General features: G+C 43.9%; 1 protein-coding gene across 3 annotated transcripts in view; it reads right to left on the bottom strand.

The window, feature by feature from the left end:
* Positions 1-18,895: 18,895 nt before the first annotated feature.
* LRRC1 (leucine rich repeat containing 1) overlaps positions 18,896-27,130 on the bottom strand; it is a 126,638-nt gene continuing 118,403 nt past the window's right edge. For 2 of the 3 annotated variants that reach the window (XM_029243431.1, XM_029243429.1), the window contains exons 11-13: positions 23,041-23,213; positions 21,732-21,868; positions 18,910-20,125 (exon numbers count right to left, since the gene is read on the bottom strand). In XM_029243431.1, the coding sequence (XP_029099264.1) occupies positions 19,967-20,125; positions 21,732-21,868; positions 23,041-23,213 (469 nt within the window). In that variant the 3' untranslated portion in view covers positions 18,910-19,966. Of the gene's footprint in view, positions 20,126-21,731; positions 21,869-23,040; positions 23,214-27,130 lie in introns of all 3 variants that reach the window. The other variant, XM_029243428.1, reaches the window with a different exon arrangement.

Raw genomic sequence — 27,130 nt, 5'->3', positions numbered from 1 at the left:
ACAGGTACAATGCAGGAAGAAAAAATTTCTTCACAAAATATCATTAATATCCTCAAAAAGATAAGAGAACATATTGCAACCACGAAGACTAGGACACTGTTTTTTTAAGTGAGCAAAAACATACTTCAAAAAAAGGAGCTCCGAGAAATCAAAAATATAACAGCAGAAATAAAAAACTTAGAAGGAAGAAGAAATCTTCCAGAAAGTAAAACAAAAATATGGAAAATAGAAATTAAAAGATAGAGAATTAGAAAGTCCAGTCGCTCAAAGATCCAAATAATAGAAAATCCAGCGGGACTTCCCTGGTGGTCCAGTGATTAAAAATCTATCTGCCTTCCAATGCAGGGGATACAGATTCGATCCCTGGTCGGGGAACTAAGATCCCACATGCTGCGGGGCAACTAAGCCCACCCACTGCAACTACTGAGCCCTTGCGCCACAGCTACAGAGAAGCCCATGCACAGCAGCAGAGGATCCCGCATGCCACAACGAAGATCCCTCATGCCGCAACTAAGACCTGACGCAGCCAAAATTAAAATAAATAAATAAATAAATATTTAAAAAGAAAAAAGAAAATCCAGAAAGAGAGAAGAGAAAAAAAGAGAGTAAATAGTCAATTTTTTTCAATTCCCCATATTTGAAGAAAATTAATTTTCACCTTGAAAGGTACACAAAATTCTAATATAATAGATGAATATAGAACCTACATGAAGCAATAGCATTGTGACATTTCAGATCAACAGGAAGGTAGGGAAGATCCTGAAAGCTTCAATTTTTTTTTTTCTTGCAAAAGATCAAGAATCAGAACGGCATTGGAAAACCCAACAGAAACTGGAAACTAGAAGTAAAAATTACAAGGGAAAATGATTTCCAACCTAGAATTATATACCCAAACTATTGATTAAAAGTTACAGTGAAATAAAAAATATTTTCTGATAAGTCTGAAAAACCTTTTCTCAAATATACTTTTCTCAGAAAGCTACCAAAGATTATGTCACACTAAAACAAGGAAGTAAACCAAGAAACAGGAAGACAAAGAAAGCAAAAAACAGGTAATCCAACATAAGAGCAAAAAAAATCACCAGGAAGACGTGCAGGAAGCTCCCAAGTAGACGATTCTGAAGCAGGTCTTGAGAGAAACTAGGAGAGTTTAGAGCAAGTTAGGAAACACAATGGGGGATTTCTTCAAGAAGATGAATAGACAGGACTTAATGCAGCTGATAAAATCTGGACAACTGACAGAGTATGGGGTTGAATTGGTGACAAGCATATAAAATAATGAAGCAAACCATTATTAACTCCAAGGAAAATAAAGCATTTTACAAAAGAGAAAAAGTAACCATTGTACGTCACTTGCCTTATCTGTAAAATAGCATTTTTAATTTTTTTAATTTATTGTATTGAAGTATAGTTGATTTACAATGTTAATTTCTGCTGTACAGCAAAGTGACTCAGTTATACATATGTATACATTCTTTTTCATATTCTTTTCCATTATTGTTTATCACAAGATATTAAATAAAATTCCCCGTGCTATACAGTAGGACCTTGCTGTTTATCCATTCTATATATAATAGTTTGCATCTGCTAATCCCAAGCTCCCAGTACATCCCTCCCCTACTCCCAACTAGCATTTTTATAGCAAAAATAATAGCATTGAATATTCCTCTAACCAAAATTCTTGTATATCTGTATTAGGAGGGAGGGGAGAAGCAGAAAGTCGAATGTATGGTAGGTCAAAAGAGAAAGTATTAATAAGCAAGACTATCAATCAATACATGATGACTAAAACTACAAAACTTTAGTAACAATAAAGTTGCAGTAAAGAAGTAACAACAGAAATCTGCCATATAGGGATATGGAAATAAATCTCAATAAAACAGCTCACTTGGCTGGAAGCGGTTGTTGCCAAGGAGTGGAAATTTGGGAGATGCCCAGTGGCATGCTGCGTTTTTTATTGGAAGCCCTGTATACTTGTCTGACTTCTTAAGCTCTGTGCATGTGCAGTTTTAAATAGTTTAAATGTAAACTACTCCTAAGTTTACCAAATAACTTACCCTATAAAATCTTCCTAAATTAATTTTCTTTTTTAATACATATACTCTTCCCACAAAGAATCTGAGGTGGCATATCAAAATACATATGTAACTAAAAAGTCAATACGCATACAAAAGAAAATCGAGGGAAAGGAGAAAAAGGAATACGAGTTTCTTGAAGAATTACCAAATTCATAGTAACTTTTTTATTGCTTTATTTACTCAACTGAAAGAAGTGAAAATATAATGGCTACCAGCATTTTGTGTGGGGTTTCTTGTTTTATTTTGCTTTGTTTTGTGGGAAGGAGATGTCTGTCACTCTTTTTAGATGTGAAAAAGGTGTTCCCAACCCATGGTAAAACTGAGAGCCACTCAGCTAGGAAATTGTTTCTGACTCACAATTTGGAGCTGAGCTACTTTTCAAAAGTGAATCTATGCCATTAATGTTCACATATCAGCTCTGCTTCTCCCCCAAGGACAAGCACACAAAATAGGGGCAGTTATTTTTCCTGTAGGCCTCGGGGTGTTTTTAAAATATTTATATGTAAGTGGAATGTCTGAGCCAATACTTCTCATCCCAGGCAAATTTCTGCAAATGGGAATATCTGTGACTGCGTTCCTCTGCAAAATAACTGTGCTCACATCTGGGCTGCTTTCTGTTTGTCTACATTGGAGATGCAAAAGCCTAGGAAACTGTCCAGGAGTTGCTTTCGTTTCTTAAAAATAATATTCAAATTACCATTAGGGACACGATTAGCTCTTAATCAATAGTCTTCCGTGTTTTGTATTTTCTAACATTTGCATTTTAATAACTTCTAGTTTAATAACTAGAAGCTTAATAAACTCTGCAAACCACCCAGGTCGTGAGTTTAGATATAAGAAAGTTCTCGGGTTTTTTCAGTTCTAAGTTGTTATGTTTTATTTTCTAACACTTGTATTTTTCTTCACAAATAGCTATAATTTACCTAGAAGGAAATTCACCAAAATATTCAGAAAGTGTTCATTTTCTTTGTGTGGATCAGCATTTTCTAAAAGAAGAGAGGAAGGGACGGGGGTGCCAAGAGAGGAGGAAACACCCCTGATAGAAATGAATCAACCGTGTGTATCAGTCCAGGCGCGACTTTCTGAAAAGTTTTTATAAAACTCATTAAGATAGTGGCGTTCTCTGTTTCTCTATGCTACTCCTCTAAATGCCTGGCTTTTCAAGAGCTTGAAAAACCTAAGAGAAAGATCCTTGTTTCCCACAGGTTCTGTATGGGGGACTTGGACACCATACAGATTAAATCTCTTAAAGATTTAGAGACCTACTTCGGGACACACAGCCAGTCAGTAATAGATCACAGACTAAGACACAGCCACCATCTCCCGAGCCAGTTCTGCCCTTGTAACCCCACTTCAGATGTCAGAGTGCAAGGTAAACTTTTTTTATATTATACTATCAAACTAAGAAAATTTTATTTTATTTTTCAAGCCTGAAAATAACTTGTGGTTTCTAAATTTGTGGGTCCAGAGAAATCGACTGCAATGGATAAATACACTGTGTATTTCAACTCACACACCACAGCACATGCATGTGTGTGCATACACACATGTGTACACGCACACACATACACCAACACCCAACGAGGCCATCTGCCATCTAGCAGAATGCTTCCAAGTGGCAAGATGGCAACATATTCCTGCATGGATAGCTTTACCTTGAAGGATTGCCATATCTGCGTGTCATTCCTAGAATGTGAGTAACCTTGAGTGTCTCCAGAGACGTGGCTGAAAACTTGATGCAAACTGCTGAAAGCAGAATCAAAGAAATCACCCTCTTCTTCTTGGCCACAACCAAATCCTCACTGTGCATGTAGCTTCTTCGATTTCTCATGAAAACTTTCCAGGGATTTCTTTGGTCACTGCTTTTGACTCTAATAGTCAAGAGGTTGCCAAAGGACTGGCTCCTGCTTCGGATTTCAAGAAGAAAAATAAATGTTCTGCAGCCTCTAAAAAGGTGATAAAGCAGAGTGATAACATTCATCTAACAATATATTGCTCACTCTGTTGGTGAACAATATTCTAAGGCATAGAGAACATCTTTAATAGATTATTTTCACTCTTTGCCATATTTTATTCCTGCACTTTCTTCAGACATTCTAAAGATACCAGCACTTTAACCCTCCCAAATGGTCCTCCTTTCCACGTCTTCACCTTGTCTTAAGAGAGATGCCTGGGCAAAGCCACATCTTTAGTACATTCAAGTTTAAAGGCTTAACATTTTTTTAATATAAATACAGAGGCGGAAAAAAGTAAAGTGCTTAAAAATAGAATCAATTATTTCATTAAGCCATTCAAAGAGACAGTGATTTGGAGGGATTTTGCTGACTCTGTAAAATTTTTAAACCTGGAGTTACCGAAATGAGAGACAACCTACTAAAAGAACCCGTAAACAGCCTTCAAAGCTGTTTAAAAGCTTAAAAGCTGTAGGCAATGCTGCCAACAATGAATAATTATAGCAAAAAATCTTGTTTAGGATACACAGAAAAAATTTTAAATCACTATAGAGGAAGCACCTTCATTTGCAAAAGTGACGTCCTATAAGAAACAATACAATGTCAACTGACTGTTAAGATCTAATAAGAAGATAATCTTCTGACTAAGTCCTCTGAGGCAAACTCCAGTATTGGGTCAAGCATTGGAAAGTTCAAAGCAAACTAAAAAAAAAAAAAACATAATTTTTAAATGCACAATTGGAGCACACTGTGCATGAAGAGTATTTTGCTGAGGGATTATTTTTAACTCTTCTGCATACAGATACGTTCACCATTATTTCACTGACATTCATGAGATTTAGTCAATTAATTCGAGTCATTAAATGATATTCTTCTTCCTCCCCACTCCCTTCCTGATCCTGAGAATAGAAAAGTCCATTAACAGGTCATGGCAGGAAAGTGCTTCTTGATGGTACCATGGCAACATGCCACCAAACACAAAGGGGACCAGCGCTGAGAGGATGGGGAGAATCGAGGCAACCCACACTAGACAGGGGGAAAGCATCACCCAAAATGGCAATATTATCATCTCCATTCAGAGCACACTTTTTGGGGGACTATAAGTAGAAGCATATTTCTTTAGTTAATATTTCATTTTATAGCTGCAAAGAGAAAGGCCTAAAACTAATTTTTTAAAAACCTAGTATATTCTATTTCCAAGGACCTATTCTCTCACGTTCACGGGTGGAAGCTCTGTCTCCTCAGCTTCTTGCACTGGACTGACTCTTCCTTCCATTTTTCATTAGCTGAGCTGAGCATGTCCAGAAAACCACCTTTCCCTGTAATGAGCCCCAGTGGGAACCTGGCAAAGGAGCTCCTAGGAGGTTTCAGGAGCCTCTTACCACATCCTGGGAGGCAAGACGGGACCAGGTGATCGACTTCCCCACTAATTTTATCCTACATGGAGGGCATTGGCACCAGTCCAGCTAGGCTGGGGCCGGAAAGGTTTAGGATGCTTACCAAGAAGTGCCTATTAAAACAGAAATGCAGGTATCCATGCCCCTTACTCTGAGAAGGGGAAAAAGGAAAAGGACTCACTGATCACACACACACACACGCACGCACGCACGCACGCACGCACACATCATCCTGCCATTTTTCAGAAGCCATCTTTTAGAAAGTTTCCTTAGCGCATTGCTTTGCCCCTTGATTTTCTTTCCTTTAATTATGGCAGAAATCACGAGGAATAATAAACATTTCCCATCCTTTACAAGTTAAAAAATAGGCAGGAAAATTTGAATTATTAAACAAGTCTGACATGGGGAAATAGAAGCAGAAAATCATTTTCGTCCCCCAGCTTCTCCAGACCCTTTGAAAATCCGGGCTGTCTCTCTGATTTTTCTAGTCTCTTATAACTAAGGCAAACATCCTTGATCCAGAAGTGTGAAACCCAGGCCCCTGTCTGATGGGCGTGAGATGGGAACCTTCCTCGAGGGAGGCCATGCTCCGGGCAGGATGCCAGCCCCGCAGAACTGCCCCCTGTCGTGGTGAAGAAAGGTCTGTGAGAAGGAGAGGATGGGGTCAGGAGGAAGGAAAGTAATCCCCTGACCGGCACTGATGTCTGGCTTCATGCCCTCTGGGCCGGGCCATGGGGAAAGCTGACTGTCCCCCTCCCTGGTGCTTGTGTATGTGTTTTGGGAACGCCCATCGTCAATGTGGACCTTTCCCTGTAGTTCTCTCCACCCCAACACAAGTGTCTCCATCCTCAAGCTCCTAGGAGCCCTTCCCATCCTTAGCTTCTCTCTGCTGAGCCATGTCAGCCCCTCCAGGTGGCCCATTGGGTCCCTTCAGGGAACCTCAGGCTGTGTCTCACACTTGCACCCCCATCTCAGCAGGAGAAAACTAATGATAAGCTCTGGGAAGTCTGGTCCATCCCTACCCCGAAGCAGCTCTCCTTAACTCAGCTGTCCAGCTGGTTTCTGGACTGAGCTTTCTCAGGAGGGCCCCTCTTCCACCTACTTAGACTTTGAGACTAAGAGGCCCAGACCTAGATGTCTGGAGTGGGTCCCTTTGAAGACCCTCCTGCAGGCCTTGAGGAGGGGGCAGACACCTGGGTGGGGGCTACTGGGAGAGGCGAGAGCCCCAGGAAATTCCAACTCTTTCTAAGGATAACTGGGGCTCCCTGAGTCAGGGCTGTGTCTCCCCTCAGACGGCGGCTCCCTGAGGGCGGGGCTGTGTCTCCCCTCAGACTGGGGCTCCTTGAGACAATTTTTGTGTGTTTGCATAAAATGAGACAATTTTATATAGTATTTTTTGAAATGCACATAAAATATAACTGTATATTGGATAAAAATCAAAGTGGCCATTGGCCCTTTTAAATATTTTTAGCGGAGTAATAAGGAGCCTTTTGTTCTCCTGGCCAATCTCTCACTGGATGCTGACACCCACATTGACTTTGGATTTTTTCGGTTGATGATGGAGAAACGGAGACTTCAGCAAATCAAGGAAACAGGAGGTCATGGACTATTTGCCATTTTGTACAACTACTTTTTAAATATTCCCTAAAAAAAAAGTAAAAGAATCCAACCTCTCCAGCCCTTTGATTAGCTAAAACCATTACTGACAAATTGTATCCTGAGTGGTTTAGTCCTAATTCACGATGTAGAAGACAGTGAAGGCTCTCCTGGGATTAAGAACCAGAAAGAGGAGAAAAAATATAAACTATGTGCTTCAGGTTCAGAAGACAATTTTGGGCATTTGGAGTCAGGATACAGTGTTGTTTAAGAAGTCAATAATTTCCTAATCTCTTGCCACAAGATACAGTAAATACTATTTTTTTAAAAAATGAATCCCAGGAGAAAGCTTGACATTGAACAAATACCCAGACAATAACGAGATATTTAAGATTGCTGGTGTGGACACAACATCTACAGAGCGGGCAGCACAGATGCTCATTCAGAGGTGGGCTGCTGCCAGCCCAACTGTCCAGTGAGTTGGCCGCTGATGTCTGCCCGTGGGTCCCCACCCCAACCCAGGAGCCGACCTCCACTGAAGGCCACATTAATTACTGGTCATGGGTGCAAAGGCCACCTTCCTGCTTCACTTGGGCTCCCAAGCACCCATCAGACAGGCTGAAGCCTCTGCCCCAGTGGCCTTGCTGTTTGGCTTCCCCAGACGCCCAGTCCTGCTTTTCACACTCCCTTCAACGGTTGCCACAGAGAACATTTCCCAGCAAATCTCCTGCACGCAAATCTCCATCTCAGAGCCAGTGACCCGGGGAATCACAACAACAGTAAAGCAAGCCAGAAGTAAAGTGGTTTCTAGTTTGTCTTCACGCCGCCATCTAGTTTCCCTGTTTGCCATTCAAAGATGGTAAAGAAACGACTTCAGACAGTAAAAGTCAGAGTACCAGGCACCCACAGGAATAGAAACAGTGCCTCCACGCTGTGCAACTCTCAAAAGATGCGCTGTGTCTAGAAAGTGAACGGGGGAGTTTATCTCAGCCGTAGCTCTGGGAAATCCTCAATTTCTTAGGCTGAAGTACTGTCAGACTGAGAGGCAGGCAGAGGTTAACTCGATACGATGCATAAATTAACGGGGAAGCCTGGCCCAACAGAGCGTCCAGTGGTGGGGAAAATGGGGGTCGCCACTGAAAATGCCCATTTCGGGTAGGCTTTTTTTCCCTGGCATCTTTAATATGTGGGGAACACCCACCTGCGATTCTTATTCCATGATAACATTGTATCTCTCGTCCAAAAGTTCACTAGATACCATGAAACTACATTTCTGCTTCAGAAGTTTTCACAACAGGCCTGTCAAGTAGGCAAATGCCTTTCCTCTTCTTCTGGAACCAATCTCTTTACCTGCCCCATGTGTTCTGTTTCCAAGCCCAATCTCCTCTCATCACCGCCCCTTCCTCACCACACCCATGTCACAAACACCCACTACACCTCACCTTCCCCTTCTTTCCTCCCCCCGCTCCCTCCCACACAACTTCCTACCAGTTGAACCACAGATGCCATTTAAGTGTAAGAAGCTTCCTGGGGGTTCATCACCCTCCGCCATTTTTATTCAACTGGACTCCCCCCACACCCGCCCCCACACCCACCCCCACCCCCGCTGCAGTTGATTGGCCAGGAGCCTGACCTGGGGGACCAATCAAGAGGCCGTGCTGGAGTAGCTTGTATTTCTGTGTCTCTCTCTGACTTTCTGTCAGCACCAACCCCAATTTGGCTTTTGAGCTGAAGAGTTTTGCAAGCACTGGGGCTGGGACTGCCTTTGCAAGTGACCATTGGAGGAATCGAACAGGCCTGGTTCAGGCACAAGAGCTGCCACCGTGAGCAAGTCAGTTACCTGTTTATGCCTCAATGTCTTAGTCATTCAAATGTGGATAAGACCACCAAGCTCCGAGTGTTGTGGGAATTAAAACTGAATTGAACTAGTGTGTGTTCTGCAGCCTGGATAGTGCCTGAAACATAATGGCAGTCACTCAGTAAAGGAGAGCTATTATCTCTTCTTCTACTGATGATAAAGCCAGACGAGTCCCCTAGAGTGTGGGCTGGGCTTAGCGGCTTACTTCTAACAAAAGAGCAGGGAATGAGAAACATAGGGAAGAGAAACTGGGGAACTCTACAATGGAGAACGCTGGCTCTGTCTAAGGTCCACGCAGAAAAACCCAGATGGCTTTTTATTTTGGTTTTGCTGGTGGCTTTGTCCTAGATCAGCCCCAGGTTGTTTCAACCCGATGACCAGTCTCCCTTGACCTGACCCAGGGCAGGTCTCTGGGAATCGAATCTGGGGCCGACATCATTTCCTGCAGGAGTACAGTGTGCAGGTCTGGAGTGGAGATGGATTTTGCAGTCTGCAGCATGAAGAGGAAAGATGGGACCACCTAGGGAAAACGCATACGTAAGGAACAGAAAGCTGAAGGCAGAATGCTGAGACTATCAGAAAACACCAAGGAGGGACCAAGGGACCCCTCCAAGGGACCAAGGAGGATGGTGAGAGATGTGTGAGGAGAAGCAGAGAAAAGAGAGTCAGGGGAGGCAAAGGCATGGGCTTCAAGCTACAGAATTGGACCCATTACTGGGTTATGAAATCAATTACTTGGTTGTGACCAGCACTGAAGAAGAAGGAAACTGGAATTATTAGAGTTCTTGCATATAGTCAAGGATAAGGACTGTGTTGGGAAAGGTTAGTTTCAGCTGAGTAACCCATACTGGGTCACTACGTAGAAGTTTCCTTCATAAATTGATTTGCAATAAAAATAATTGGAAAAAGCATGGATGGGAGTTCCGAGGAGGCAGGGGCTGTCCGCAGAGCCAAAGCCAGCAGAGCCGACGGGTCTAGAAACACAAGAGATGAATCAAAATGTCCACCGGCGTGGGAGCTAATGCTACGGTGGTCACTATTTTGCAAATATAAATGTATCACGTCAACACATGCTACACCTTAAACTTACACAATATGTCAGTTATATCTCAATAAAGCTGGGGAAAATGTCCATTGAATATGGCAACACGGAGGTCTGGTGAGCTGATCAGAGCACTTTCCACAGCGTGTTGGAGGAAGTGCCCACGCAACTGGGTGGAAAGGGTGGGGGGGTTAGAAGGAGGGAGAGCAAGACTAGACCTCTTTTTCAAGAAACTTGGCAGAGAAAAGAGGAAACAGGTAGTTATGGAGGGGACTTAAGATAAAGGTTTATTGCTTACTTAGGATACGATTTAAATAAGTTTATAGAAGCAGCTGAAGTTAAGGGGCAAAGTGGGTCATTGATGGAGCAAAGTGAGGAGAGAGGCTAAGGAGAGCAGATTGTGACCAGGGAGTGGGGTCTGGGGAAAGGAGAGCCCAGCATGGATGCCCAGTGGGCACCCCTAGTGGGGAATGGGAAAGCCTGCCTTTTCCCCCATAAAATAAGGCAGGCATTCAGGTATCTAAATATGCTGCCTTTCCAATTTTTAAAATATTGTAACTCTTCCTGCAGGATGCTAAATAATTTCAATTATGGAGACAACAAGTCACAAAAAACGATATTGTTCAGCCAGGCCTAGGATGGTCATGGGGCCCAGGAAGGGCACCGAGGGTTTGTCCTAGCCCCTGAGCATTCTGAGAAGGGGTGGCCCTGGGACTCATGTCCCAGAGCATCCCACGTTGGCAGAGCAAGTGGCAGGAAGGCTGTACTGTCAGAGGCGGGGACCAAGGTGCAGGCTTTCTGAGTTCAGCCCCTGCAGGAAGCCAGTGTGTCCAGATGGGCCTCTGGCTGTGATAAGCAAACAGGACACTTAGCGCCCTCTGGTGGCAAAAGTACCATATGGGACCTATGACTAGAAGCAGAAACTCCTGTAAACTTTATCTGTAAAGGGCCAAATAATATTTTAAAAGGCTTTGAGGGCCAATCTCTGTACATAAACAAATACACACACAGCTGTGTGACAAAATTTTATTTATAAAAACAGGCAGTGAGCCATAGTTTAAGGACCCCCCACACTTAAATGTTTTGATAGGAATATTGTCCAAAAAAAGTTTGTTATTGTTCCCAAAGCAAATCATGGCTCAGAGAAACACATCACTCAGTGACCACTACATTAAACAAGTCTTAAAAATGCACAACTTATTTGGAAATTATATGATAAATGATTAGCACCACCAGTCAGATCTCTATGAAAGTATTGGCTTGGCCAGAAAGTTCGTTTGGGTTTTTCCACCAATAGTTTTAATGATATATATAATTTTGTTTTAGATAATAACGAGGCATATAATTTAACATTTATGTATTGATTTTTTTTTCCATACCAGATACTCATTTTGAAGATCATCTTTGCAATAACAAGGAGGAGGATAATGGATTGGGGGAGAAAAATGAAACCTTGGGACAGTTGACTTAAAGCAACGTGACTTTAGTTTCTTAAGACACTAAAATGAGCGCATGAAGAACACAGGTGAGGTTTAGGACCCTGAAATGTTTAGAGACATCGTGGTTGGGAGATTTCCTCCAACAGCCCAGGTGTAAGAGAGGTTATGGGTTTGGAGATTCGGGGCTGCAGTGTCAGGCACAGACACACAAATGAATAGGACACAGCTCCTGCCATCGGGCAAGTCAGGAAGTGTTGATCCCATCTGGCCATGAGCATTCCCAGGCTTCCTCTGGGGAGCTGCCCCACAGGGAAGCAGAGTGTCTAATTCTGGTGGCACCTCCTTGACTCCCATTAGCTTGGTTATGTTCACAGAAGCCTCAAGCCCAGCCCTTGGCTAAAGAGACCAGATGCCCTTCCGCCCACCTGTGGGACCACTGCACGCACACTTCAGGTCAGTCGAGGAGCAGGCAATTCCTGAAAGCCTACTCTGTGCCAGCTTTGTCCCCTAATTCTCTAAAAATATCTTCCACTAGGTATCATTCCCATCTTAAAACTGAGTCAACTAAGACTTGGGGAAATTAAGAGAAACCTCTCAAGGTCTCAAAATTAAGTAAGTGCTATAGCCTTTTTTTTTTTTTTTTTTTTTTTTTTTGCTGTACGCGGGCCTCTCACTGCTATGGCCCCTCCCGCTGCGGAGCACAGGCTCCGGACGCGAAAGCTCAGCGGCCATGGCTCACGGGCCCAGCCGCTTCGCGGCGTGTGGGATCTTCCCGGACCGGGGCATGAACCCGTGTCCCCTGCATCGGCAGGCGGGCTGTCAACCACTGCGTCACCAGGGAAGCCCCAGTGCTTGTAGCTTTTAAACCCAGCTCTGCTCAAATCTAAGGCTTCTGCTCCTCCCCATACACAGAGCAGTGATTCTCTTAGTGTGGGCGCTGGGCCAGCCATTACACTGGGAACTTGGGAATTTGGGAACTTGTCAGAAATGCAGATTTTTGGGCCCCAACCTAGCCCTCCCGAATCAGACTCTGGGAGTGGGACCCAGCAATCCAATTTAACATGGCCACCAAGTGGCTCTGGTGCACGTTGCCTCCAAGAAAGAATGTTGTAGTGGTCCCAGCAGGAATGGGCTCGGCCCTGCCCCCCGAGCACCGAGGGGGGAGACAGGGCAGCAGGCACTGATTTTTCTGGCCGCCCCATGCCAGCTCCTTAAAGAGTGATGCGATCCTATCACCAGCAGCTGTGATTAGAGGGAAAGAACCAGGCCAGAGCTTCAGCGTATTTTGTTGACATGTTTCTTCTAACAACCTATGTGCTACAGGGAATTGTACACCAAGATGCGGTAAAGGAGGTTGGGTGGCTAGCTTAGAGTCAATCACCACAGGTGACAAACGCTGGGTTTCCAAAGGTCTGCTTCCATCCAGGCCCTGGGCACACCACCTTCATCCGATGGCAACATCAACACGGGGTGACGGCTGGGGAGGGACGAAGATGCGGAGACAGGCAGCCGCTGATGGGAGGCAGTCACCATCAAGCAGGGACCCCATCCAACCGGTGATTTTTCAGGTGTCCAGGTGAGAATACAACCCAGATGAGGGTTCCCTCCCATCCTGCAGGGTTAGGGCTAGGCTTAGGGTAAATGCTTATACCAGCTGTGTCCACCCTCATGGGAGAAAGTGGCAGGGCCAGAACCTAACAACCCCGCAGTCATCTAAGGGGGATGCTCTCTGACCCTCAGACGTTCCAGAATGACGACACCAAGAGCAACCCCCACCTGACAGACCCAGCCCAGAGCCCATTCCTGAAACTCCCCAAACCAACCCCGAAACTCGCCCCACCCAGAGTGCCTCTGGGCCAGTGGGCAGGACAAGAATTCAGGAAGAATATTCTGTGCCCAGACAAGTGAGTGTGTTGTTTTGTTTTTCCAAGCAGTGCTCATCAAGGTTTAAACAAACAAGCCCTCACACCTACGGCAGGTAAGGACGGGAGGCCGCAGCCAGGTGTGTTAACACAGGATGCTGGGGTCCAGACAGCAGCAAACCTGTCTGCAAACAGCCAGACCTTAGCTCTAGAAAGCCCCTCTAGAGAAGCTTCTGTGGATTCTATTTACATGGTATCAGGTGTGCATCAGGCCCCGATGCTCCCGGTTTCCTGCCACGTGAAGACTGCCCAAGGCTGTCTCTTCCTACAACCAGGGTGATCGAGCCAGTTTCCAACAAAATTAAATGCTGCTCAGTCACACAAGGTTTCTATTCTTCTGCTTTGCTGCGTCTATGATTAAACGAAAATTCCTAAAGGGGAGTAATCACTATTTGTCAAATCTTTCACAACACTTTTTAAAGGGAGGATCTGAAATAATAAATCACGAGTCACCTTTCCTATTTCCCCTCAAACTGCATCGAGATCAAGCTGCAGCACTCTAGATCTCCAAGTCTTCCTTATCTGTCTTTTCTCCAAGGGGAGGCTGTGAAAGGCAGTGAGGATGAAGATCGTTCCTGATTAACTAGCTCACGCCAGGGCTAACTGCCAATTTTTGAAACATGTTAGAGCTCTCTCAAGAGCCAGTTCCCCAACTGTCACTTCAGTCAATATTAAAAATATATATATCAATTTTTTTCTGGTCACCCACTAACCAAATAGTTTTTCTCCCAAGCTTCTCGAGGATTGCACACAGTCTGAGATGGTAGAACAGAGATCCCATGAACATTTTCATAGCCCTGGCCATAGGACATGATGTGGGGTGGGCAGGGGGAGGGGTGGAGGGGAGTGGGGGGCATAGCATTTGCTACCCAAACTGGGCACAGAGGAAGATCCAGGTCTGCAGAGATGGTGCTAAATTTCACTGAGTTCTATGCCAGTCTTTGTCCATAACCCAGGCCTAAATGATCCCAAAAAATTAAAACAGAGCCATCGCGTCTACAATAAATACAACTCTGAATATAGTTGCAGCTTCACAGTGTTTTAGCTGAGGGAGGGATGGGGGGCAAAGGAAAATAAGGGAGTAATGGAGATCAGAGTCTAGTCAATGGAGATGTGAATCAAATTTCAACTTTGTCATTTACTGTTGGATCTTGGAAAAGTCGTGAAAACTATCTGAATCTTGCGGGGAGAGATTAAGATGATGGAATAGAAGGACATGGAGCTTCCCTCCTCCCACAAATACATCAAAACTAGCTGAATCCTAATTCTCTCCTTTGCAAAATGGAAATGCCACAACCTACCTCATGGGCTGTTCTGGAAAACTGAGACTGTGTTCAGTCAGCCTGGGGTGTGGCACATAGTAAGTGCTCAGTAAACAGCAGCCATCATAACTGCCATTTCACCAATACCAAGGGGCAGCTCATCATTTGCTTAGAAATTAAACTCCTGATGCCTTGCAAGTCCCTTGGAGGATCAACCCAATTAGATTCTCACCCCGTCAGAGCTCAGGGGTCTGTCACAGGGAGGGACTGCCCACTCGCACAGTTTACACTGTCCATCTGCCAGTTGTGAGACACAAAAGCTCGTCTCAAACCTTCCCCACAGCCTACTGAATGAAGGTAACCAGATCAGGTTCTTCTGGTCGGTCTCCCCTTCCCGCCAGCTGTCACCTTTTCAAAAAGAAAACAGTCCAGCAAGATGGGAGTGGACCGCACATGCACCAGCTCAGGCTGCATTGATTTCTTTTATCCAGTAGGTTTTTTTTCCCACTGATGCTCCATGTCTTAAGTCTACTTGCCCGTCCTGGTACAGAAAAGCCTCAGAGGTCTCCCTTGGAGAGAGAAGAGACAGAACACAGCAAGAGGGGAAAAAGGAGGGAGTTATGAAAATCAAAGGTGAAATAGAGTTAAGATACTAAATGGGCACAACAGACCAAAGCCTAGAACACTGAGGACTTGGCAGAGAGGGGACGTGGCCTGGAAACCCAGAGACCCTTTTCTCAATTAGGCGTTTAATGGCTTCTTGGTAGAAACTAGATTTCCCTTAAGGTCAGCTAGCTTAGTAAAGTCCAGTTACAATGAAGGGGTTACCAGGGGACCATTGCTAACCTTACCATTAAGTGAGCTGACCAGACAAAACTTCCCTCACCCATTACATAACTCACGGGTCTCTAGAGAATATCGTAGAAGAGAGAGTTTTCAGATGAAGTTTTCTTCACCAGAGAACTAGCATGTGTCCTCATTTCCGGGGAACAAGACACTGGTGATCACACACTGCTGAGTCCGTGGTAGGAAGTGCAGAGCCGCTAATAACACCATTGTAATAACGACAACAGCAAAGACCTGTAATAGTTGCAGCCACACACTCCCTGAGAGCTTGTGTCCTATGCAACCCATTTCATTCTCACTCTGAGCCTGTAAGAGGTATCACTGCCCCATTTTAGAGATGAAGGACCGGGGAGGTTAAGTCGCTTAGCCAAAGTCACATGGCAGGGCTGGGATTCAAACCCACGTCCATATGATTGCAACGGCTGCGCTGTGCTGACTCTCAAAATTTTAAACTCCAAAGTGCTACTTTAAAAGGTACACTTGCTCTCTGCTCCCCCCGAGTTTTTTAATTATTTCATTGTACAGTCTTCTCCTTATGGATGTATTTTAAAACATAATTTGGTTCCTTTAAAACCGCTTAGCATTTGCAGCAACATGGATGGACCTGGACATTATCATACTAAGTGAAGTAAGTCAGACAGAGAAAGACAAATACCATATGATATCGCTTGTATGTGGAATCCAAAATAAATAAATAAATAAATAATAAAGAACTTATTTACAAGGCAGAAATACACTCACAGACATAGAAAACAAACTTACGGTTACCAAAGGGGAAGGTGGGGGAGGGATAAATTGGGAGGTTGGGATTGATGCTACTGTATATAAAATAAACAAGGACCTACAATATAGCACAGGGAACTCAATTATCTTGTAAAATGGCTTAGCATTGGTCTCGTGTTGGTAACTGCTGACACTGGGGGACAGGTATATGGGGGTCCACTACATAATTCTACTTTTGTATGTTTTTGATTACCCATATTTTAAAGTTTTTTTAATTGGCTCTTTGGAAAGTTGGGTTAAGTCAACACTAAAGGCTGATGTGAGATTTTAACTCTCACCCAGCTGCAAGGTCCCTGCTTGCCTCCCATTAACAAGCAGCGCCAAGGCCGTCCCTGGTCAGACTGCGTGTGTCTGTGCAGCCTCGCCGCCCGCCAGCCAGCATGCCCGTAGCAGGGGTGTCAGTCATCTTATACGGTTAGAACTGGTTGCTCCGAGTAACTTTCCGACAAAGAAGGAATTTTCCCAGCCTCCACCCCATCCATTATGCGTGCCTTCTTGGGTGTGGTCCATTTCACAAGAGATGGCAGGATGGCTGTCAAAGGCTGGTGCAAATGACTTACCTGTGCTTCTTTACCCCAGGAAGTTTTTAGGTAGAAAGATTGGGTTGGTCAGGACCATTGCTCCAAACTTTCCAGAAAAAAACAGAAGATCCAGGCAAACTGTTCTATCAATAGTTTTCTCACCTGCTCCTCTTTTCATCATCAATGATTTCATGATTTTATCCCCTCTACATTTTGAAGGTTTTATCCACTTAGGTGTAATTTCCTTGCTAAAGAAGAGGAACTAGGGGCTACACAAACAAGTGGATGAACAGGTCATACTCGTCTTCCCTGCTTTTACCTGTCACTCCCCCCAAGACAAACAGTCAGGCCTTGCAGCTACTCCTCCCTTTCCTAAAGGAAGGGCCAGAGAGGGGCTGGAGGCTGACCGGGCTGTGGAGAAGGATTCCTCAGGAAAAGGTCAGAAACCTCTGGCACTGGCCTCACAAGGCAATCCTTTCACGTTTAAATTTTCCTTATAACGACAAGAAACTTTGCTCCCTCATCTGCGAGCACCCCTTTCCTTTTCTCCATTTTAAGATTCTGGCATACTCGGTTTTATTTTATAAATATGATGCTTATGCCTGTTGCCTGACACACCTGATGTCTTTAACACTTTGATGGCACTTGAAATTGCTTCGTAGAATCACTCTGTTCTTTACCAATAAAGGAAGAATTTTTTTAAATGAAAAAAAAAACAAAAACATGATGCTTAAGGCTCATGGGCTGACAGAGAAGCAGATTGGCTTTATTTAAGGAGAAATCTTCACCCTGAAGAACAGAGAGAACTTCCATGGTGGTTTTTGTTTGTTCTCATATAAAGCCTACCCTTTACTATTCAGTTCACCATGGCTTTGGTGGAACAGAGGTGGACAGAACAGTGTGTGTGTTTAAATTTTTCTAGGAATTTCTATGTACCTAATTATTTGTTTCCTTTTCCTTGGAAAAGGCCGGCATGTTCTTGGGTTGGGTCTGACTGGTGGGTGCTGTTTCCATCATGACGCCTACACCTGTCCCAGCATCCGGAGGGTAAGAGCATCGTAGTGTCACCCAGAGTAAACGACTAAGGTGAAGGTGACTTTTCCTGCTCAAGGAAGGGGGAGGAAACTAATCCCAAGACTGAAAACAAAAAGCAAAACAAAGCAAAAAACCCCAAGTGAATGTGAAGTAGAAGAGACAGGCCAAAGGAAACAAGTAATTAGGTACGTAGAATTTTCTAGAAAAATTCAAACACACACACTATTCTGTCCACCTCTATTCCACCAAAGCCATGGTGAACTGAGTAGTAAAGGGTGGGCTTTATATGAAGACAAACAAACAAAATACCAGGGAAGTTGTATCTGTTCTTCAGGGTCAAGAAAACTCTCCTTAAATAAAGCCGATCTGCTGCTCTTATCAGCCCATGAGTCTGTGGCATCATCTTTTGCAAAACAAAACCGAGTATGCCGGAATCTTAAAACGGAGAAAAGGAAAGGGGTGCCCACAGATGAGGGAACGAGAGATAAAACTGAGCAGCCGAAAACCACTTATGTGCCATGTGCTTTCAAGTCAGCAGTCTTAGAAACGTACACGCACATACAAACCACCGAAAAAGCAAAGTGAAACTCCTGGTAGTAAAAGAAGGTATCGCAGTTGGTTGGTTGAAAGCAGGTTTCTAAGGAGTCTGATTGGCCAGACAGCCCCAACCCAAGGTGAGGCGCCAGACTTGAAGGCGATGCTGGGCTCCGCCTCGGGTGGGAGGAAGGGGTACTCAGACCCACAGGACGTTAGCATAAAACCACCGGCGGCTCAGGTATTTGAGGAAAGGGAGGGCATTCTGAAAGAACTCGGCTGCCTTCTATCATTTGAACATACGAGGAGAAATCAACTTTAAAAAGCTGTAACGGCTCATGTCCAGGGTGACTTTATTTCATGGAAAGAATAAAAAGACAACACCAACAGCATGATTTTCCTAAACACCACACAGGGACAGGCTGTGTCCTCTTTTCATTCCTCTTTTATCACATCATACAAAATTGTAAAAAAAGAAACCAACAGAAACACACCAAAACATACCCCCAGACCCCTTAAATTAGCAGACTTAAAATTAAAACTTGAAGCAATATTTTGTTATACTTTGATCCAAACTCTATGTACAAATTAAATTGCACTTATAAAGACAGCAACATTTCTAACGGGGTTGTAGGTTATTCTGCTTTATTGTGGTTTTATATCTCGATATAAAACTTTTAAAGCTTTCTTCAGTAAAAACCATACTTTCTTTAATAGTACATAATGCATTTCCCCACTGAATTTCTGAACCAGTTTTTTCTTTTTGTGCTTTTCTGCTCTGTTTTATTTTACAAATGGCACATACCTTCTGAGTAGGTACAAGCAGACACAACACTTATCCTAAGAGACTCATTCATGAAAAAGTCAGACTGTAAAAGAAATGAAATATTAGCAGTCTAATCCTTTGGTTCATCTTTAAAAAAAAAAATCAACTGGTATAATTTACGAATTGGCGGTAACTCTTCTTTTTGGTTAAAAACAAATCCACCTGGTAGATTACTGATTAAAATCCAACATTGCTTTCAAAGTACCACCTTTCCAGCCTCCTCTCTGCTCAAAGATGCCATTGTGACAACTGGTTTGACAGGACACAGGCTACAGTAAGGCACAAGTGGATGGTACAAATAAAAACAAATACTTTAGGACTGGTGGTTGTTTTTTTTTCCTGCACGTACCGTTTCCAAGATAAAATCACAAAAAGAAATACATATTTTTTGTTATGAAATACCTACACAAAATGTTTAAATGTACACCATCTGAGCTGCCAAAAAGGGTTTAAAAAAGTATCAATTTTTCCCCCATACATAAAACTCTCTCTCATCAGTAGGTCCAAGAGAACTTGGGTTCACAATGTCCCAGCACTTTACGGGAGGGAGGAGGGTCAAAATTCCCCTTCCTGCTCTCCCTGACCCCAACACAAGACAAAAACAAAGGTCAGATGTTGTCAGTAGTGTATTCTACTTATTACAAACAACTGAAATTTAGGGGAAAAAAAAAAAAAAAATCAGGCCGGAGACCACGGGTGGGTGCAGTGACTGGCTGCCGGATCAGAGTAAGGCACTTCCCAGGGGCGCAGCATCCCGACGCGTGGGTGGGGACCGGTGCGGGGTCCGGTGGAGGCCAAGGCCTCTGGGGGCTCCACGCGGGGACAGGCTGGCTCCGCAGCAGGATGACTCGGGAGGTATGACGTGGACGCGCCATCTACACCGACGTGGTCACACGGTCAATGGTGTGGTTGACCTCGTTTTTGTTGGAATCCAGTCCTTTAGCAGCATTCCTGTCGTTCCGTAAATTTTCCACCGTCTTTTTCATGTTCTTGAGCTCCCCTGGGTGGGGCGTGGCTCGTCTCAGGAGTGTTCTCTGAAAAGCGAGGAGTGGGGTGAGTGTTTGGGTTTTACTCCATCACTCCTTCAAATGCGAAGCTTCCTGGGTAGCTTTCCAACACAGGTCTCCCCTTCCCAGAGGTTAAGAGGCAGAGTGGGCGAAAAGCTTGCTTTGGAGTACGTGCATATATCAACTGCTCCCTCGTGGTTAAGGGAAGATGAAAGTGCTGAGTAGAACTTACCTAGTCAAGATGGAAGGGCTCCTTTCAGAATAAAAGAATACTGTGCAAAATACGAGATGAGTGTTACGATAAGAACAAAGTTCCACGTGCAGTAAGAAAAAAATAAAAGATCTGTGAGATAGAATTGTGGGGGGAGGGGAGGAAGAAGAGAAAGGAGTCAAAAAAATTCTAAAATTAAAATCCCTAGAATGTTCTACTATTATCTGAAGCGGTTCTGGCTTTCTTCAACCCATGAGGCACAGGAGGTGAAGGAAAAGGGAAGTGAGAAAGGACTTCTTTTCTAATTTTGCTGCTGTGTTTTATTTAAGACCTACTGAAGAAAGTTCACATTTTTCTAATAAAGACCACAGGGTGGGAAGTGAAGTGACAGGGTATGGGCAATGTTTTTAAAATTATATTATTTAACATGTTATGTGCTCTTCTGCTCCTAAAACAGCATGTACATCTTATAAATGGCCAGTCCGGGAGTTTCAGGAGGAGCTACGATAGGTTAACAAAGGAGGAGCAGCACTAAGGCAACGCGTAACTGGTGAAATAATCACGCTCTAAGAAGTCATGAGATAAAGTCATTTACATTGGAGTCATTTTGTCATGCCTAATTCCTACTTTGCCCTCTGCCACTGTAAGTGAATGAAAGCCCACTTGGGGACAGCTGGAATAACAAAGACTCCAGGCAGTAATTTAAAAACTGCCGTTTGTCTTGGGGGCTGCAAGTACTCCCTCTGAGTTCTGCTTATGAAAATCTCAATTAGTGCAAGGAGTTTAAGAAGCCAAAGCCAAATTGCAGGAAGACTCCGAGAGTTGTCCCTGACTCAACTGGATGGCTGAGACACATATGGAGGATGGAGGCAAGTAGGGCTGAGTGGTCCTTTCAAACCTATTCCTGATTTCTGAATGAAAACCCATAAGGGAATCCTACTTCAGATCACAAGCTCTCTGCATGAAGGTGAAGGCTCCCGGTTATGTGAAGATAAGCAAGAAGTCCAGGAGGACAGCAGGCAAGCTAAGCCACGTGGTGAAACATGGATGAATCCCCACAGTACGGCTACAAATGGGTGTGGAGGGCAGGGAGAGACTCAGTTCACTGGGAACAAAAGAGAAGAAAAAATTCCCAACCAATTTTAAGAAAGCAGTGGGGGCAGGAGGGGTAACTATCACAAATAAAGAAAAAGAAGCACCCACAAACTATTCAAACAAACAAACAAAAAAAGTCTCATTTGGTGAATCAGAACCTTAGAAACTCCCAGTTTTGCCTTCTAAAAACAATTCTTAGATGCTGAAGGCAGAACAGAGAAAAGACTATTTGAAAATAAGAGAGATCTTTATCAGGTGTCACTTTCAATCTCGGAAGCCTTTTAAATTTTGAATGTCTGTGGAAGCCAAGAAGCTCGAATCCCATACCGTTTCATTATCGTCCTCATCCTTTTCATCTTCCAGAAATCGGATTGCGCTGACCCTGTTCACTGCACGCTCATTCCAGGCCTCATCGGACACATCGTTCACCAAGCTCTCCAGGGCACCACAGCGAGGCAGGTTCTCTGTTGGACAAAGACCACGTCAGCAGGGTTCCCGTGACTGGCAAGGTTGCCCTTTCTTTTCAAGGATGCGTAATTCTATTTAAGATCATAAGATATCTGCTAAATCAATATTTACTATTTCATTCCAGAATGTCATCATGATTCATAGAGTTCTTTTTCATGCTTCTTTTTTACACTCTCACTTCAGAAACTTCCTCTTGACCGTGATTTGGCCACACATGTTGGATCTAGTACTTTCCTTGGCAGCGCAACCTACCGCATTGTTCTCTTGGGGTCTTAAGTGCTCCTCTAACGAGGCTGGGATAGACAAGGTGGCTCCGCTCGCCCAGACCCTTCTCCCTTTTTTCTATCGAAACCAGCTCCCAGAAAAGGATTTATGACAGTCATGTGATATGAGTGTGAATGCTTTTTTTTTTTAAAGTAATCACTTTTTTTTTTTTTAGAAGATGTTGGGGGTAGGAGTTTATTAATTAATTTATTTATTTTTGCTGTGTTGGGTCTTCGTTTCTGTGCGAGGGCTTTCTCTGGTTGCGGCAAGCGGGGGCCACTCTTCATCGCGGTGCGCGGGCCTCTCATTGTCGCGGCCTCTCTTGTTGCGGAGCACAGGCTCCAGATGCGCAGGCTCAGTAATTGTGGCTCACGGGCCTAGTTGCTCCGTGGCATGTGGGATCCCCCCAGACCAGGGCTCGAACCGGTGTCCCCTGCATTAGCAGGCAGATTCTCAACCACTGCGCTCCCAGGGAAGCCCTGAATGCTTTTTTAAACCACACATAATTTACAAAACAAAGGTACAGTCACTCAAAGCAACTCCCTGTTTTAAAAAGAGTTTGCTGGAGATGTTCAATACTAATCCTCCAAACCGTCTGTTTGGATTTTAAGGGACTCTTACCTCTTTTAGGAGTCTGTATTTGCATTTTCAGCCTTAGCTAGAACTCAAAACCAGAAGGCTGTTTAAAGAATATCAAATGTGATACACGGGTATGAGCAGCACGTTTTTTCTGCAGAGATACAGGGGAAGCTTCCCAGAAAAGACCCACAATGACCTCACACCTAGGCTGGCTCTGCAGGCAGATAAGACACAACGCAGTCCCGCGTGCGAGTGAGAGGCCTTAAGGACAGGCATAAACTGCTGCTAATTCTCGGGGCCAAGTGAACCTGGTCCTTCCATTTACCTTGGCAGGCAGGTTCAGAAGGCAGCTGAGGAAGTAAGACACAGGTGAGAATCTTCTCCCCGGTGGTGTGGTCAGTGTCCGTCTGGAACGTGAGCAGGGGCTGGGACTGGTTGTCTGATAACCACAGAGCCTTCAACTTTAAAGCGGTCAGGGATAAAGGCAGGTGCGACAGCCTCGATGAAAACAAAAGGAGACATGGGGAGCTTACAATCTGTGATTAAATCAAGTCTTGTCCAAAACAAAACAGGAAAAAAAAATAAAAACCGTTTCCTGGGATTGGGTTCAATATGTGAAAAGGTATTATGTTTATAATAAGATACTCGATTTACCCTTTGCCAGTGGACGCTTCAGTGGGTGACTGTGCTTCCCTTTTCTGTCATCACCTCTCTCATTAGCACCTCCAGGCCATGGGGCAAAAAATGAGGAAATTACAGCGCGCGCTGTTTACTCTTGGGAAGTTTCCATTTAAAGGCCGGGGTGGGGCGGGGGAGTGGGGAAGCCAGTGTTAATTGTGGAAGAACCCGGAAGCCGAGTTCTTCCTAAGTCAATGGGGACAGCCTCACCCGCAGGGCTGGAATAAGACCATGGCGTTACCTGCCCCCGGTAGCACCTGGCAAATCGGGACGTGAGGAAGGTGAGGCCTTGGGCGCTGCAAAGTTTAAACTGCAGTTAAAATAAAGATTAAAAGTGTTTCTTTATGGACTCCACTTGCTCTCTCTGGGGAGATTATTTTAGGTATTCCATTTTAGACTTTTAAGTCTCTGAAAGCTCCCACTTCTCAGACACCTACGTGATAATTAATTTCCACCTCAGATTGCTTCAGTTTCGAAGGAGATAAAGCACTTTAAAAACTGTAATGTGATACCTAAAGATTAGTCTTCTATCTATGTTTGTACAAGTATTTGACCAGTTAAATCTATTTAGTGATGACCGTCACCAGAAATCATATGCACTTGGTACTTGGCGACGATTACTTGGAGCAGAGGATCTCAACTAGGGGCAATTTTGCCCCCGGGGACACCTGGCAATGTCTATAGACATTTTTGGGGGTGCTACTGACGTCTAGTGGGTCAAGGCCCGGATGTTGCTAAATTCCCTACAACGCATAGGACAGCCGCGCAGCAAACAACTATCCAGTCCCAAATGGAACACTGCCAAGGGTGAAATGCTGCTCTGGTAAAAACCAAGGCTTTACACAAGTTTAATTCACTCTGAAAACACCCGAACCTCTGCAGATACCAGGAATTTAAGGTTTAAAGGCTTAAGGTTATATTTGATCAAGTATTTTCACTCTAAGGACGGCTCCGTAGATTAAAGGAGAGCTCCATCTTAGAAATGACTTCATACGTTAGCTAAAAATAAGCTAATCACAGTCTGTTACCTACAATAGGAGGCAGGTTTTCTTAAAAGAAATCTCTGGCCCATTAATTCTATAAGAAATTATGTGACAGCGTGTATTCCTGGGGTTCTTTCTTCTATGAAATGGTACCTCTATCTCCATTTAACATATATGGGAGAGATGCCTAAATGTCTCACCAACAGACTAATGCAGACTTGTCAGACGTATTTTGAATTGACAGACTTACGGGAAATAAACTAGAAATAAACTAGAAAAAGCAGTTATACTCCAATATTATAAAACGAATCCAAGTAAAACGTAAGCACAGACCAACTAAGTTAATTTAACAGCTGAAGTTAGAAATGATCAAAGAATGCAGACAGCGTATTAACAAACTTTCTATAAGAATAATGAATACATTTCACAAAAGCCTTCCCATGTCCTAGTTATGGAGGTGAGAAAATATTTTCTTTTCCTAAAAGTTAGTCCAGTCAAGGCTGACCCATCCCATACACACTCAGTGGGTGCAGTATTGGTTAAATACAGGGAACTGTGCCCACGTGGGAGTGAGGTTCTCAAGTCGATGCCATGAGAATTGCCTATGTGAAAGGACCCTTGAAAAGACTCCGTGTGTTGTACACGCCACTATTTCACCAATGACGGCCAAATTGGGTGGGAAATATGTGTTTTTAAATCCCAGAATCCACCCAGTGCAGTGACATGCACATACCAGGAGGATGCCTGGAGGGGTCTGAGGGCACAGCAACTCACAGCCCCACTTCCCCTGATTCTGAGGTATTGGTTCTTTGAGGGGGCTAGAAAGTGAAATCTCTGTGCTTATTTGTATAAGCGTACAAATGATCTCTCCCTCTGCCCAAAGGCTGTCACACACATACTCAAATGCAAGGAAGTTAAAGACGCAAGGCAGGTATCTGCCAGACACTGTGACAGGACTTTTTAAAAAGAATATCCTAATACACTGGGGGGGTGCTTAAAAGACATCAAACCCTTTTTCATTTTATTGAACCAAAGGGTAATTTCTTTTGAAAGTTTGTCCCTATTTCTTTTTTAAAAAGGAATTAAGCTAATATCCTCCAGAATGTTTCAAGGTTCAACGTCTTGGGCAAGAAATCTATAGTCGGCGTCTCTACCTTCGAGAGAGTAAAGAAAAAAATAAATCAAGATTTGAAAGCTGGCATGACACACAGATACTAAAAACACGGTCGTCGTGCCTTCTCAGACTAATAACTGGCTTCCCAGATAAATGCTAAAGCAAAGGTATAAACAAAAGGCTAAACAGAGCATCAATAATAAATAACAGCTGCTAAGGATGCAAATCATGTCATAAAAGCTAAAATAAATTACTAGACTCCACAACAACAGGTCTTAAAATCACATGCCACCAGGCCAGGTAAGACAGATGCGTGGTCTAGAACACTGGTTTTCCCGCAAAGAATCAACGTGCCAGCTTGGATTCGGCTGCTGCCGGCCAAGCACACACCACACATGAGCTCGTTCACACGTGTCTTATGGACAGAGGTGTTCCCAGTGTCACAGAGGAAAAAAGCCCTGCTCCCTGCCCAGTCTGCAAACAGAGACTCTGCAGACTGGGCCGACCCTGTCGCTGACTCACTGCGGCCTTGGGGAGAAAGACACACACTCCTCTGTTTCTCTTGGGTGAGCATCCCAGATACAAGCCAGAAAACAGATTTTTTTAAAAATCTGCTTTCCAGGGGAGTTAGTAATACATTTTTGGTTTATTCTGGTACCTTCTGTCCACTACAGGATCAACACAAGAAGCCGCAGCCCCATTTGTACACACCTCTGTGCTACATTTAGGACCACAGAAATAAAAAGCCCGTGGTTACTACTTACATCAACAGTACAAGGAATAAAGCAAATGAACAACCAAACCGTGAGCTTCTCGTTTCCAGATACATCGGTGACCAGCCCACCGAAGTGACCTTCCCCACCTCTGGCTACGATGGCGGTTGCTTTATCAAATTTATTTAGCACCTAAACATGGCCTACTGATTAATGTAATACTAACTAGACCTATGGCTGAATGCTTCTTACAACCGAATATTTCATCTGTTTGTTACCTCCTAGTAGAATTGCTAGTTTTAAGCAACGTTTTCAAAAATGTTTAAAGAGATACACAGAGAGAACATAATCAGTGAAAAAATGTAAACAATCCCAAAATATCTAAAGTGTAAACAATCCCAAAATATCTAAAGTGAAAGCCCCCTGTAACCTCAAGTTTCCAGCCCTCCTCTAGGGGAACCACTTAATATTTTGGTGTTCTCTATAGGTAAGACTTTTTAAAAACAAAAACAAAAATGAGAGCACCAGGCACTGTCCACACTTGCTCTTTGCCCTGAGCATCGTGGGTCACAACGCAGAGAAACAGATCATTCTCTAGCTGCTCAGTATTCCACAGTCCGGCTACACTTGTGTTGTGTTTTGTCTTTTAATATTTTTTCCAGCTTTATTGAGATCTAATTGACATACACCACTGTGTAAATCTGAGGTGGACAATGTGATGATTTGATATATAACGTTGGTGTTCAGTGTCCGAGGATGCAGGACCTGCGGATGCGGAGGGCCAACTCTGCCGCGGCATCTTATATAAGGGGCTGGGGCGTCTGCCCATGTTGGTACCCTCGGGGGTGCTGGAACCAATCCCCCCAGGGATACAGAGGGATGACTGTTTCGGGAAATGATTACCTCAGTAGGCTTAGTATCTCCATC

Source organism: Monodon monoceros, unplaced genomic scaffold, assembly GCF_005190385.1.
Source record: "Monodon monoceros isolate NGI ecotype Baffin Bay Population unplaced genomic scaffold, NGI_Narwhal_1 Super_Scaffold_3, whole genome shotgun sequence".
NCBI classification, from domain to species: domain Eukaryota; kingdom Metazoa; phylum Chordata; class Mammalia; order Artiodactyla; family Monodontidae; genus Monodon; species Monodon monoceros.
This window is presented reverse-complemented; position numbering and strand designations above follow the sequence as displayed.